General features: G+C 42.0%; 1 protein-coding gene across 1 annotated transcript in view; it reads right to left on the bottom strand.

Moving 5' to 3' along the window:
* Positions 1-16,061, bottom strand: part of CDH8 (cadherin 8) — an 815,205-nt gene that overhangs the window by 491,841 nt on the left and 307,303 nt on the right. The window contains exon 3 of the mRNA XM_085636856.1: positions 7,837-8,131. Coding sequence (XP_085492982.1) covers positions 7,837-8,131 — 295 coding nt within the window. The remainder of the gene's footprint in view (positions 1-7,836; positions 8,132-16,061) is intronic.

Genomic DNA, 16,061 nt, shown 5'->3' with positions numbered 1-16,061 from the left:
GTTGTGCATTGTGGGAGGACAGTCTGCCTAGTTACACACTCCACGGCTGTCACAGCTTTAAAAGAAGTTAATGAAGCGTGTTATGGGGCAGGAGCCAGCTGTACACTTTTATTGGCTCCGTCTTGCTGCAACATTGAAGGTTTGGAGGCTTGCTGTTGCATTAGGCCTCAATTCTCCATGTTTCTGATTTCAAGTGGTCCATTAGATTGCCGGAATTTAAAAAGAGATCAAGGCCCAGTATTTAGCGGGTCGTGTATTTTGGTAAGCAAGTCCAATGTCATTCCCCAAATACCCGAAATATGCTATAATTATTGCATCTGATAAATGTAGAACATAAGATTTTTATCCTACTCGTAATCAGGCCCTATCTCATGGTGAAATCGTGTAGAAGTCCTCTGCCCTTGTTTTCCATTCTTATCTAACAAACATTAGCAAAGCAATAGGTCTGGTTTTAATATGCGGATGTTGCAGCATAAGCATTTTTTAGCCAAACACTTTAAAAAAATGAAAACTGATCTTGATTGAAAACACTCTTGCCTTTAATACACCCCTAGTGTTAATTCAAGGTCAATTACAGGTCAAATGACATGGGGGTTAACATTATAGTCTGTCTTTTGTTTCTATAGTATAAAAAGTAAAGAAGGATTATAAGAAAGGCTCGCTTGTCACTTGACCTTCATTTGACATAGAAACAAGAAGAGGACAGTATTGAAAACAAACGAGTTTTCAATAATGACCGCCTATTATTTCTAAGCAAGTGAAAAAAAAATACCTTGTCCTGGTGGCTCTAGAAATCACTGTGAGGGAAGGCTATTTGGGGTTCATTAGGAGGAGCCGAAGAAAAAAGAGGGAAAGGCTAGTGGGAGAAATTAGGGGCTGGCTTGTGGGAACGGATAGAGCAATAACATGGGTAAGAGTTAGAGTAGATGAGAAGAACAAGAGGGATGTGCAGTTACTGGGAACATGGAGCACACAAGTATAAAGACCTTGTCCAGAGGGAGGAATGTAAGGGTGTAGTGGGTAGGACCAAGAGCGATACACAAATAAAAGAGAGTGGGGCAGGAGCCAGGACCGCTAGGTAGATGTGGGTAGGGCCAGAATACATGCATGCATGTGGGTGGCAGTCATGATAAACAAAGAGCGAGACAAACAGGAAAGAAGGAGGGATGGGAAGAAACCAGTAAGAACAGACACAAATGGCGACAGTGAAATTGGTGGAACTGACTATTGAGGAAAGGTATATTATTGTGAATTAGTCAATCATGCAGTCTAACACAGCCACTACCAGGAAGATTCTTCCACTACTTCCCGCAACCTCCCAGAAAATGCTTATGCAAGGTCTAATATTATCAAGAATGGACTATTGCAATGCCCTTTTTTTGGGTGCCCCTGAAGCCACACTCAATGTCCTGCAGCGAACACAAAATGCCGCTGCAAGGATACTCACTGGCACCCCCCGTAGAGTTTCAGCCAAACCTGCCCTTAAGACACTGCACTGGTTGCCGATACGCGAAAGGGTCAAATTCAAGTCCCTTTGTACCACCCATAAAGCTATGCAAAACCAAGGACCCCCAATGCTGAAATCTATGCTCTACCCATACACCCCGAACAGACCCTTACGGTCAGCGCAAGGCAACCTGGCCAAGGTCCACCGAACTAAAAGAGCTCGTACTGGTGGACGCCGTTTCTCGGTGGTCGCCGCAACCCTCTGGAACTCTCTCCCAATCCAACTCCGGTCTGAACCTAATCATATGAAATTCCGAAAGCTTCTCAAAACTCACCTTTTCCCACAATAACCTTTTCTCTTCCCCCTTAGCCTCTACCCTCAGTTGTTGGTCTACAATCACAGCGCTGGGACGCTTCCGGGCAGCCATGCGCTATACAAATCCCAAATTCATTCATTCATTCATTCAATTGCAGATGGAAAGATAAACTCTAACAGCCAATAGCATCAGTGAGAGAGAAATACTCCTCTGGGCTGAGCCAAGATGTGATTGACAAAGAAGAAATCTCTGGCATAACGAAGCCTGCCAAACAAGCCAATGGTTGAACTGAGTCTGCCCACAGCCCACTCTAATTGTATTAGAGACACTGAAAAAATGTTGAAAGTTAAGTTTGTTCAGCTGCTGGAATGCCCTACACAAGGGCAGTTATCCTTACAGGCTCCAATGTACATATACAACATACAAACATGCATGCATACATTACCTGAAACAACTCTCTTCTCACATTCTTGCCTTTGTCCTTTCTGATTATTTCTAAGTGAAATGCCATTTAACTCTAAAGGCAGCCGCAGTCAGTGCCGTTAACAGCGGTGGGGCGATGCAGAGGGGAAATTAATTATTTATTTAATTTTCCCTCAGCATCGTCCCTCGAAATCCCCCCACACGCTGCCCGACCGCCCCACCACTGTTACCTGCACGGACTGAGGCTGTCTAAATGTTAACTGATCTTTTCACTTCATTATTGCCAAGCTTCCAAAAAAAAAACTCTATAATTCAGGGGCAACAACAAAAAGCTCATTCAAGCATGTCTAACAAGCAAGAAAAGAAATAACTATAGCTACTTTCAATACACATATAATAAGTTAATACTATGTGTTAGACCCAACAGCCTTAGGGTCTTCCATCTAACATTTTGCATACCTCCTCCATTTTTTGTGAACTTGTTTATGCTGGCTTTGGGACACTGTGCCCTTTACCACTGCTTTGCTGTGCTAAAGTTCTTGTGCTCTCTGCCCTAATCATGGTCATATTGGCTCATCCCCAATTGACATATTTAATTTACTTATACGTCCCTAGCATAGTGCATTACATGTGCCCAGGGCCTGCAAATTAAATGCTACTAGTGTGCCTTCAGTACTTATTGTGCCACCCACTTAAGTAGCCCTCAAACCATGGCCCAGGCGTGCCATTGCAGAGCATGTGTGTACAGTTTAAACTGCCAAGTTGACCTGGCAAGATAAACATTTTGCCAGGTGCATACCTTGCCTTTTTAGACATGTAAGTCACTCCTAAGTTAGGCCCTGGATAACCCAGAGGGATGGGTGCAGTGTATTTAAAAGGCAAGAAATTTACTTTTAAACTTCACCAATCTTGGTAGTAAAAAACTCCCAAAGGCGTTTCACTACAGCAAGCTCTATCTCTCCTATAGGATAACCTTCGGATTACCTTATTATATTTTATAAGTATCATTTACAAGCTGGAAGAGATAAAGTTTGGTTTCTCTGGAATCACAATTTAAAATCACAATTGATGGTGTAGTCTGAAAATCCCACTTTTAGCTATTTGGTGCTGCTGCCTGTCTCTGGTCACTTGTCTGGGATGGGTGACGGGTGACAGCTGGGATTTGTGTATTCCCCGTAGACAACCTCACCCAATGGGGGTGACTTGATGGGCATCCAGGGAGGTGGGATGGGAGGGAGGAGCTGGGCACAGCCTCACTTACATATGAATAGGCTGTGTCCTGTCCCAAACACAAAGGACTGCAAGCACCCCTGTAGTGAATCTGGAGCCAAGGCAGGAAAGGCAGGTCTCTCCCACTTCAAAGTCCCAACTGGGTATAAGTACTGGACCTCTGACACTACCACTGCCTGGATGAGAAAGACTGGACCTGCATCACTTGAACCTGAGGCACTCAAAGGGCTAGCTGGCTGCCCTCCTGATCTGAAGTCTCAGGGACATAAAAGACTTCCAAGCACCCTGCCTCTTCACCTTGACTCTTGCTATGAACCACAATGTACCCCAATATCGGCCTAAGTAGTTACACGACCTTTTACCTACATCTGTCCAACCATTTTTCTACATAACGGGTTTTGGCTCTGACCTTTTACATGTTAGGTGCTATATGACTGTCCTGTGGTTTTCTCCGAAAACTAGTCTCATGTATTATGCATGAGGATTCTCAGCATCACAGCAGGATTAGCATCTTCTGCATAATAACTCTGTATAAGGGTCACCTCTGTCGTCATCCTTGTCTGACATGCCCACAGTACACTTTTAGGTAGAACCCCTGAGGGTACCTTTTGGGTATATAAGCCCTATATCTTCACTGGGCAAACTGGAGGAGAAAGACTTCAATGCTGAAATGCTGATGCGAAATGCTAAGGTCCCTGCTCGCAGACACTCCAGCACGCATTGGTCTGCCATACCTTGCGGGGTGTCCATCGAGATTAAGACGGGGTCCTTCACCCTCCCACATCAGGCAATGAGGTTGGCTCTATCATAAAGGGATTCTTGGCTATACACCTACATACATGCTAGGAACAGTTAGGTACTTCTAGTTAGGGTTTGACTCATAGGACTATGCATCATTATTGTTTTGTATCTATATGCCAGCATATATACATTGTTTTAGCACTATGGTAGAATTCTACCTTTTCTTTACTCTACTGGTGCTCATAATCGTATATATCTGTTTCTGTTTCATGGTTGTTGCAGCACACGTATTCTATGTTAGAATGATGCTGGTTCAATAAATACTTATTGAAAACATCCCCACCATTTATTCCGTGTATCTTTCTGAGACAAAGTAAGCATGAGTGACGGAGCAAAAAGTACTGTACTGTTTCCACGATCCCTAAGGGGTCAGTGTTGTCATGTTCGATAGTTGCCAGAAACTATTCGCTCCTGGGTAAGAGGGGCTCAAAGTGGCACTGTGAGCTAGCTGGTCTACAGACTAACATATCCTTTGGGGGTGCCTGGAATCAGTCTGGACACCAATTTCTTAGTTTATGTTGTCTAAACATGCAGATCCCATATAGATATGTAGGAACTACACAGCACTCTGGCACCTGTGAGTCTGCTGTGCCAAGTGGTGCCACCCCAGTCTTGAATCCTCGGAAGTGGTCCTAAGGTGTTTGCTCCAGTGGAACCAACACATCCTCTGCCAAACCGACGCATTGCACTGTTGCACGGATTGGAACTAGAGCATCACCTCTACGGCACAGATCTGCACAGACACATTGCAGCTACTGCGTGGATTGGACTCGTCACATCGCCTTTGGAACAACCACTGTGCGACGCTCTTCCCAGTTCAAGGTCCTTGCATCCCTTTTGATGTCAGCCTCAACAGCAATGCTGAAACTCCGCATCACAGCTTCCCTTGCTCATCAGAACTGATGCATCACCTCACCTACACAATGCATCCTCGTCACCGGTCTTCACATTGCATACCCTGTTGACAGGATTCTAAAACTCAGTGCATCAGGATCTTGCATTGCAGCCTTGCCACATCTTGAAAGTGGCCCATCACCACTGCTGGACGCACATATCTTCGACCTGAACACATGCAACACTCCGCAACCTGGGATTAAGTACCTTTTTTCAGCAGGCATCACTGAGTCCCTGTATTTGGCCTGTGCTCCATTGTGGTAGGCTTGATCTTCTGATGTTGGCCCTTCTGGCACAACCAGATATTCCCCTTTGTAGTTTTTTGCTTCTTAGTTCTATTTTTATTTAAATCCTTTACAAATCAATATCTCAAATTGCATATATTAGATTTTGACATTTTGCTCTTATATTAATTATTGAAGTCATAACCATTTGTCTAACATGGAGTGGTATATTTTTGTGTGGTGTTTTCTCTGTATTAGTCTTTGAAGTGTTGCAAAAATACTTTACACGCTGCCTCTAGGTTAAGCTTGACTGCTCTGTGGCAAGCTACCAGAAGGTATGCAAAGGTTAATTTAGGGGTTGGCCTGGCGCTTACCTTGGCTAGGATTGTGGTTGCTGTTTGACTAAGATTTACACCACAATCAACCAACAACCCAATTGCTAACTCTATGTTTCTCAATTAGGAAAAGCTATTGTGAATGCTTCTAACAAGTCATACACTATGAACTATGAACATCGTAACCTAAGTATGTAATCTCATCTTTTCAGGTGTGCAGTCAACCAAAAGAAAGAAAATATCAAAATTAGAAAGAAAAGGTGGTCTATCAAAGCTCACAATCACTTTTGACCTTAACACTTGAAAGACAATAAAAAATAAACCAACATCAACAAGAGCAAAGCACAATATTTACAAACCAAAACCTACAACTCCAGGAAAAGATAGAAAAACAGTTTTCAGATTGTAAAACTCAACTAAGTACCTCATACCTATCCTCATTTAATCAGTTCACATCTAATTGAAAGAAATTCCGTAATAAAGATCTGTCCCTAAAGGTGTGTTTATGGCACTGTTTTTTTCACTGAGGAATGTCCTATGACACTTTTGTTGTAAATTGATGAGTCATGTTCGATAGACTTCCGTTTAGAGGAATGTAAAACAAGTATATAATCTAGGCCCGGGTGAGATTTTTTAACATATGCAAAAATCTTGTGTAAACCCTGGTCATTGGGAGTTGCGTATTTTGCATAGGTTCACAGTGGAGATTGGCTCAAGGAGAAAATGCCTTTGGGAACAGTGTGTGAAACTGTGGAATGGTGCCAGAATATTAGGACCCAAATACTGCCTAATGTAAATAATTTGACGGAAATATTTTTTGCAAACATATAGCCCAATTGGAATTATGAATAAAAAATCACACTTAATCGAGTAATATTTTTGTAAACAATATTTAGGACATAATTCTTATGTCCGGAAAAATTATTATTTAAAAAAATATATATATTTTTTTATATTGAGTAGATGAAAAGACATGGTTAGAACTTCATAAAAAAAAGCAATAGCAATCAAAATTTCTTCCAACAGAATTCTCTGTAGTAGCAGTTGAACTATCATATTGTGCAATTAGTGCAATACTAAAATTCTGACAGAAATAGATAAATATTACTTAAATACAGGACAAAGAATGCTACAATTCATGAAAAGCAGCTTCTTAAATCATGAATAGTTTCAAGCCGGAAGGCTCTAGCGGGTCTGCACATGAGCCATGATCCTAAAGAACTATTCATCACGAGCGGACGCAGATTTAATGGCCATCAAAAGGGAAAATGTAATTACAAAAAAGGAGCAATTTTCCTCCTGACCCAGAATTATCGGATAGTTTGAATCATGCCTGCCAAGCGAGGGCTAAATAGGTGTGGCAACTGATTCCTCAGGCTTCTCTATTGGTACCCTTGGGACTGCAGTTATCAATGCTGGTCTCAGTGATCAGGAAATGAGCTGGTAGGAACAACAAATAAACAGGGATCTAAAAACCCTTAATGGGGTTTGTACTTTTCCCATTCAGTAGAAACTAGTATGTTATTGAGTCTCTAAGGGTGGGATACAAAATCTGCCTGGTGTTGTCTGCTGGGGTCAAAGAGTGCATGATGTCAATTCTGCAATCACAGACATCCTGTTGAATCATCATTCATGGTCTGAATAAAAAACACTAAAAAGCACGTTACGAATGAATTAATAAAAGTGGCTTTTCATTACTGACATATTCAGCCTTTTCCGGTGTATTAAAAAAGGAAGGAAAATAGTACCATGTCAAGTACTGGCACACTACATTATGATGCTCCTGAATAATAGAAACAATACAGAAAAACTTGACTGGCAAACTTTGCGAATATCAACTACGTGAATGTCAAGTTGAAAGAGAGCATAATTGGACGCCACTAATAATGCTATAATGAAGGCACTGGAGATATCATACCCATGCAAACAACTGAAGGATTGCAAGAAAAGCATATTAATACTGACAGTTAGCTTTTACATTTCATCACTGGAGTGCTACCTGCACTGTGTCTTACCATAGCTTGGTCAATCAAGCTTTGAAATTGCCAATTAAAGAGAATTGATTGGAATAATTGTCCTTTGCTCAGCAGCGCAGTATCCTTGATCTAAAAGGCAATCTGAATGGGTGAATTTTAAAGGTTTTTTCAAATTGCTAGGCATACATACCCACAACAGACATCTCTGGAACGGTCGCATGATATGGTCCATTAAGAAACTCTGGTGCATTGTCGTTGATGTCTTGCACTTTAATAATGAATTCTGAAGGAGGCTCCAGAGGCTTGCTTGTGTCCGCATCGATTGCTTGAGCTGTTAGTGTGTATTCAGCTTTTTCCTCCCGGTCAAGCCTTTTCATAGCATGAATATCTCCTGTCTTGTCGTTGATAACAAAAATTGTTCCCGCTCCCTCTCCTGACAGAATATATTTGATTTTGCTGCTTCCAGGATCCAGGTCTGTATGTAGCTAGAAGTGAAAAACCAGGACACACTTAGTGATCTAAATGCATCTACTTGCATTGAAGTATTTTATTTTACTATACATGTTATTCCAAATATATATGCCATTATACGTCCACAAAAACAACAATTGTTAGTTAAATCAGCGTTGCCCAAAGTTAGTTCACGGGGTACGTGCACCTGATAGAATTTCAAGATATCCACAAAACTTTACACAGATGTTGCTGTGAGTAGGTCTGACTTACTCATGAAGTATTCCTGGCTTACTTCTGAGTTCCAGGCTTTATCCAGGAAGTGAGGATCAAGCTAGGAGTACATTAAAGGAAGTCAAAGCAAGGTCTTTGGGAATTGAGTGTAATTAGTCATTTGCATGAGAAGTGGTTATCCTGAAAATACGGAGGTAGATTCACAAAATCATTTTTGAGCATGGGAAATAGTACCTCAGAAGTACTTTTTTTGTATGCTTACAAGCAGCTGCGACTGGGCCTCGAAACATCCAACTCCTTTTAGTAAAAGTTCAAAGAGGTGACCGTCCTATCTATTTGTACTAACTGGATATAATAATTATCATTGTTGTCCCATTATTTATGTTTTGAGGCTGGGGACCCAATTTTGATCTTGGCAGTTGGCTCTTCCTTCGCCAGAGCAATGGTGTCAATTAATCCATTGATACAGGTGTTGCCTACCAAATTTTTAAACATCCATCGTCCTAGGAGGACATTTTAAACATTGATAGGAACCACTGCCAAGGCCAATTTCTGTCAATGCATTGTGAATTTGCCAGATGGTTCTGTTAAGCATGGGAGAGCTCTCCTGAAAAGTTACAATTCATGTTTATTTTCAAAAGGAAAATCCCAAAGGCATTGAGAACTTTTCAGTGGCCTTTACCATCATGTTTTGCCTGGCACTGACAGGCATTGAAAAATGTATATATGTCCGCCCATCGAAATTTCGTGGGCTGACATAAAGCCAAACCTCCAATGGGCCATCGGAGATGTTTGACCACCATGGAGACAGAGTATTCTCCACCGTCTTCAATCTATGGTCTGCCTAATCAAAATAGGGTGAGCCGACCATAACATTGGCAGGGAGGGAACTCCGTCATAGTTGTAATGGAGTTCCCTTTCCGCCTTCATTTAAATCGCCTAATGAATAGGCCCATAGATCTCATTTAGACCTCCTAGAGCAAAGTTAGACAACTCTCATTTAGGTGTACATTTACATGTTTCATTTGTGTAACTTATAGCACGTATCGCTAAGTCAATATACATTCAATGCCTGCATATTTACCTTATTTAATGCATTCAAATAGCGCAGACAACAATTTCTTATGAGTGGTTTGAGAGTTTTATTCTCTCCTGCATGCACAAACATTAATTCAAGGGTAAAGCCATGCACTGCTGGTTGTGCATATAATGCATATAATGTTCACGTTGGCGGAATTGATAGTGCTGTCAAATGTTGCATCACAAGCTCACAAAAAGGTTTACTCAACATTTGTACAAATAACCTGAAGCTATTATTTGACAATCAGATGATAACAAGCTAAATAAACCTATTCATAAGTTAACTCTTTCCCTGTTTCCCTGTGGTTCACCTTTAACAAAACAGCGTTATATGTCAGCAATTGCATGAGGGTGTAGAAAACCCCACTGAATTTATTATACTCATTGCCTCAAAGTAATGAGACAAGTCAAGGACACTGACTCATCTTAACATTTAGGGGCTCATTACGATGTCGGTCGGAAAGCTTCCAACCAACATCAATACAGTCTCAGACTCGGGACTGACTGATAGGCGGTTGGCGGTTCCGACCGCCGGATTACGATGCGACCTAACACTGTTCAGTCGGATTCCCATTGTACCCTATGGGAGCTTGTGCTACAGGTGTAAACTGTAACGCAAGCTCCTATGGGGAAATGGGTGTATGTGTGTGTAAAACCCTGCACCCTGTCGCAGGCACCGATGGTGTTTGCCATACAGTGCAGAGAGTAACCAACCATAGACCGTGGGGGCAGGGTGTCGTTGCTAGGGGCCCCCAAAGTTGCTTTCCGACAGCCTTTCCATGTCAGAAAGGCCAGCATGGAAAGGCTGTCGGAATCCGAAATCCCAATCCCGACAGCGAAACGCCGTATATAGGGGGTCACGGTGCGGTTCCGACTGACAGGAATACTACAAGAGCCAGTCGGAACTAAGTTGGAATGACTGGCGAGTGTACATACCGACCGAGAACATCATAATCGGGCGGTTGGAACGTAAACCGACCGAGACGGTCATAAGGGCTCTGACACGGTGGCAAAGATTCTGGCAACATTGTAATGAGCCCCCAAATGTTCAGACGTCATAGGTTCTAAGTTAACATGTTTATATTTTTGGTTTGCATTTAAGATTATAGCATTCTGTTAGAACTGGGTTTTTTGATTGTCAGAGGTATGCACCCTGTCCAAGCAGGAACCACCACTCTAGTCAGGGTAAGCTAGATACACACCAAAAGATAACCTGTGTCCACCCTCTGGTAGCTTGGCACAGAGCAGTCAGGCAACTGGTGCTCATGTAAAGCACTCTGATATCTTCAGGTCCAGTTCGCACTATATAAAACGCCCAAAAAAACACACAAAAAACCTTAATACATGTCGCCACTAGGGGTCAACCTGTTTTTGTACTTTCATGTATCTTGGTACTGTACTGTACTGAAACACTTGCACTTTACACAACCCGCTGAGGTAGTTATGTCCAGAACAGTCCCACATTGAACATTCAGAGGATTGGCTAAGGGTGGTCTCGACTATTTCCCGTAAATATAGGGCACCCTTAGTAGGTGGTTTTTGTTGTAAGGTACTTTATAGTTGAGCCCTATGCAATCAATTCATACCCACTTCTACTGTCTCTCCTGTATCTATTGTACTTGCACATATCATCATGGTGTGCTGCTCATTTCTTATATAGATATGTAATTGTGCTTGCTTTATTGTCCACTGTGCCTTTTAAACCACACGTTTGTATTTCTATCCCGAGCCATATATATGCACAGCTGTGATTTTACCTGTTCATAGGGCATTTTTATTAAGCTTTTATGGCCTATATTGGCCGAATAAAGATTTAAATGACTTCGACTTTGACACCATATTCCCACTGGCAGTGTCGTCTTTGAAAATTATACCCAATCACATGGCGCATATAAAAGTACATTGCATTGCTCGAAGTACGATGTGTTCTGAGCTCATTAATTGGCCAGAAAAGGAAACATTTTAATTGCCCTAATCTCACATTTAAACGAGAATCTATTCATGATTCTAATCAGTTCCAAGATGCATGAACAAACTTTAGATGCATTTTACATTCAATGATTCTTTATTTCCCCCTTTGGCAACTTTTTTCATTTACTAATTAAAAAGTTGTTGCTTCGCACTGGGACTGCTGAACATGCAGTCTTTGTTTTTGAGGAGGAATCTTCTGGTGCTCATTTTTGCATTTTTATGACAGATAGATATAATAGAGTATTTTCAAAGTTTTAACATCACAATACGTTTTACTGGTTGTTGCAGGCGCTGTGCCTAGCCCTGTCCTATTCTTGGACTGTGCACAGCTTGGATGCAAACTGAACTCTGCAAAAGGATGAAATCCAACCAATGCAGTCAAACCAATATTATTTTAAAGCACATGATTTTAATGCAGCTTTTAAGGGGATCCCAGTTCATTATGTCGGTAAAAGCCTGAATACAAAGCAGGAAACCGTTCATTCCACTGAGAAAGTAGTGCCTCTCTGACACATTGTCCTATAGGGAATTTTGTTCAATATAAATCCTCTTTTAGGAAAATTACACGTTTTGCAAATTGTAAGGTGAATGAATGCCAATCACTGATCTTCTGCTGTTTTTAGGTCGAGCCTAGAGTCAGCACGCAAGTGCTGCTCTGGTGAAGATCTGCTGTAGTTCAGTACGCGAGAGAAGCCCCGCCCACTCCCTCGACCATATTTTTCATTGGCTTGTGTTTTTGTCCTTCATAAATTCTACCTTCGGATTCGTTTATAGACTTGTTAGTTCCTCCTTATCATGGCCATGTCGTCATTTGTATCCTCCCATGGCTACTAGACCCTTTACTTCGAGTGTTACATGGTACGTGTTATTTAGACTGTGAGCACTATTTTCTTTAATGAGGTTCTCCTACTGCCTTCTCCACTCCCCCCTCCCCCACTGTCCATGCCTTCTCACCCCCTCCCCCCACCCGCACTCCCTTTGTCCGTGCTTTCTCACCCCCTTCTCCCCGTCCCCTGACCCACACTACCGTTGTCCTTGCCTTCTGGACCCCTTCTTACCACTCCCCCACCCGCACTCCTGTTGTCTGTGCCTTCTCGCCCCCTTCTCCCCCTCCCCTGCTCGCACTCCAGTTGTCTGTGCCGTCTCACCCCCTTTTCCCCCCTCCCCGCCTGCACTCCAGTTGTCCGTACCTTCTCCCTCCTGCCCCCCGTACTCCGTTGTCCGTGATGACTCCCATTTGCAATGCAATAGGTCTCGTGTAAATACGAGTCCTATTGCATTGCAAATGCTTGTTGATATTCGCTGTTACAGCCACAGCACCATTTGAGAACACGGATTTTGGTGTGATTGCAAACATCTGGCAATAATAACCACAATACCAAACCCTGTGTTCAAATGTGTGATTATATAATGTTTACCTGTCTCCAATAAGCATCGAGCGGGTCACCCTTACTTTATCTTTCCGTGATATGTGAGGTTATTGAGGTGGTGGATGCCTGGCTAGCCTGTGGGTTCTACATAAAATATTGTTACAAGGCAGGCAACGTTTCTAAACCCATATGACAGAACGACTGGCTTACTACTGATTATTTACTGTTGAGAGCAGCCCGTCCCTTCAGTAGCTGCATCTGATTCCCAAAAATCTCTTCTTTTTAACGTCAAGAGCCAGCCACTGCTCTTCCAGAAGGTGGGGGTGCGATGTTTACTTCCTGCCTCTGCACTGACATGACTGTAATTAGTGTGTATCCCAGGTAGTGATACATTTTAATGACAGTACAGTTGTTGGAAGTGGAATTATGTGTCTGTTGGCATTATGCGATTTCTGAACCGAAACAGCATTTCTTTATTTAGGCCCATGATTCCGCTATTTAGATGATTTTTTGAGGGGTTAGTAATTAAATTCTCACTTTCTAGATTGACCTTTGTTGATTGATATAAACGGATTAAAACATATCTATGTATAGAGAGCCTTTGAATAATGAGGTTTGTCAAACCTAGTTTTAGATTATTTTTTTGGGCAATGTACAAGTAAATTCCTTTATTGTATGTTTATTGTGCAATTATGTATGTACAGTCACAGCTGTAACATTTGGTACAAATTTCTAAGACAGTAGAAGTGTTGTGGGCAGTCACAACTGACCTCACCACCCCTAATGTTTCCCCTGCCCCATCCCATTCTTAAGGCCATCTTCCCAGTTGGACTTCTCTTGATGTGGCAGTGTGCCACTGAATAGTTAAATACATTTCCAGAGTTTAGTTCAAAGATGCACAGTAAGCAAAAAAAAAAAAAGGTTACTAATGCCACCAGTTAATGATAAATGTTATACTGTGTATGACTCCTGTGATGCAGGATACCCACTGTATTAAACGGACAAAATATTGTTATTTTTGAAAATCAACCCCTCTATTTGAACCTTGCATTTTCTGTGTGTGGTATCATGCAGTTTTTCCTCTCTTTATTTTCCACTACTGCATGGTGAATAAAAAAAGGTGTGACATTGCTTAATCAAATTATTTCACCCGCCTGGCAGTGACCATGCCTTCTGGCTTAGCAGATGTTTAAGCAATTGTCAAACCCCTCTAGACTCAGCTCTTAAGTACCAATCATACACCCGCAGCTCAATGAACAACAATAACCACCACTCACAGGCAGATAGCTCAACACAATACCAGCACTATTTGAACATATGTTGACTCAAGCTCCAGGAAGACTAACTGCTTTACCCAGCAGATTCTTAAAATCTTCCTTTTTACTCCCATGGTTATGTGAAGTCCACAGGCCTCAAAAACCTGTAGGATATCAGAAAACATCTTGCAATCTTCAAGCCACGTTGTGTGGTTGTCGCATAGCGAGGATTTGTACCACAAGTTGGTGCATCACACACTCTTTAAAAACCTTCACAAAACAACAGCTGCTGATCACAAATACGTTTTTTGAACTGTGTACATCTGACCCGGATTTATTAGATCTCTGTAAAGTGTCTCTAAGAACTTGTGTGCCACTGAGAACCGTTGCAGGCTCAGATAATTATTCAATGTGGGTAAACAGCCGCTACTGGGACTGGGGAAGAGGTTTTTGAGTCGAGCCTGGGCAGCGCATGCACTGCAAGGCATGCTATATTTGAGCATGGACTTGAAGCTCCGCCCACTTTCCACACATATTTTTTATTGGCTTGTGTCATTGTCCTTTGTAAATTCTGGCTTCTGATTCGTTAATAGGCTTGTTAGTCCCTCCATATTGCCGCCTTGTCTTCATCCCTTGTACTTCAGATGTTATACGGTATGTCCTATTTATTCTGTAAGCACTTTTTCTTTAATGCGTTTCTCCTACTGCAGGCATGACATACTTTCCTGCAGCTTTTAGCGCACCATGCGCACTTTCACTTTCCAAGCAGCACGGGACAATGGCGGCCGAGGTCTCGCTTTTACAAGAGTTTGAGCTTTTGGCATTGTAAATGACAATGCCTTTTATTTATGTGTTAATTATCACAACAGATAAATAAAAGGAATCATCAATTACAATCCCAATAGCTTAAACTCATCCAAATGCAAGACCTATTGCATTGCAAATGCTTGTTTTAAATGCTGTGTAAGTAGCATGCTTTTAAAAATAAATATTTGGCCTAAATATTCAGGAAATACTTATTTGATAGATCATTTAATGTATGAATTCCTTAAAATGAAGATGCTCCCCCCCCATTGCTCCCTCAAGCACTTTCATGAACTAGTTGGGCGTTTCTCAGAGGAGAAGCAACCCACTGTTGCAGAATTGCATGTCCAGTTGCCCCTAAGCGCTCTCTAGTTCTTTGGAACTGGAGAGATCACCATTCTTCTATTTTTCCTTTCCTTCACTGCTTGTGTCTTTAAAACAAAAACGGCTCCATACACACCCATCTAATCTCTTTAACATCTCATTTGCCTTCCCAGCCTCTCTTTACATCAACACAATACACATCAACCATTGAAAATTATGTTTGCCTCCAAAAGTGATTTACTTTATCTGTACGCAGTTATGCAACATTGCAACTTAACCTGACATAATGTAATGGACGAAGTGCTAAATAAGTCCCCTCCATTTTACTAGTAAATTATATAAATGCAAACAGAAATTGGCTTTTCTAAATCATACATTTGTTTTCATATTAGTGAATAGTTTAAGAGGTTCAAAAGAAAGACCTGGCCTAGGTTCCAGTGGGGGAAAATCTGCCCCCAGAACTGGTTTGGAATGACAACACAGGATGAGCTGTTCATTAACCTGATCACACCTCTGGGGTGGACACAGTTGGCGGGCCTCCTGTTTGGCGAAAGGGGAACAAGAAATTCAAGAGGCCTTTTCATACAACTCCCAGTTGACTAGTACCTACTAGACCTGACGCGGACCCAGCTTGATTGAACCTTGACTTCACAAGTGTGATCCTGAAGGTAATGGGACCATTGGCTGTGTCTAACTGGACTTCTCCCGTTATCTCTGAAGCCATGGTGCTTAGAAGATTTTTGTACTTCAAGACTTCCGCAGGACTTGGACAAACCTGACATGCCAATTCGACCAAGGCGCAACCTCGCTAGGCTAAAGAACATGGGTTCCTCCTCTGAGCTTTTCCACTCCAGCAAATCCATTTCACCAGGACCCCGCTGGGAGGGTATCTAGTGTCGTGGTGCCCACTGTGGAGACAGCCTGCA

The sequence above is a fragment of the Triturus cristatus genome, chromosome 12, assembly GCF_964204655.1.
Source record: "Triturus cristatus chromosome 12, aTriCri1.1, whole genome shotgun sequence".
In the NCBI taxonomy this organism is placed as follows: Eukaryota; Metazoa; Chordata; class Amphibia; order Caudata; family Salamandridae; genus Triturus; species Triturus cristatus.
Note: the sequence above shows the minus strand (reverse complement) of the source record. Positions and strands in the feature narration are given on the sequence as shown.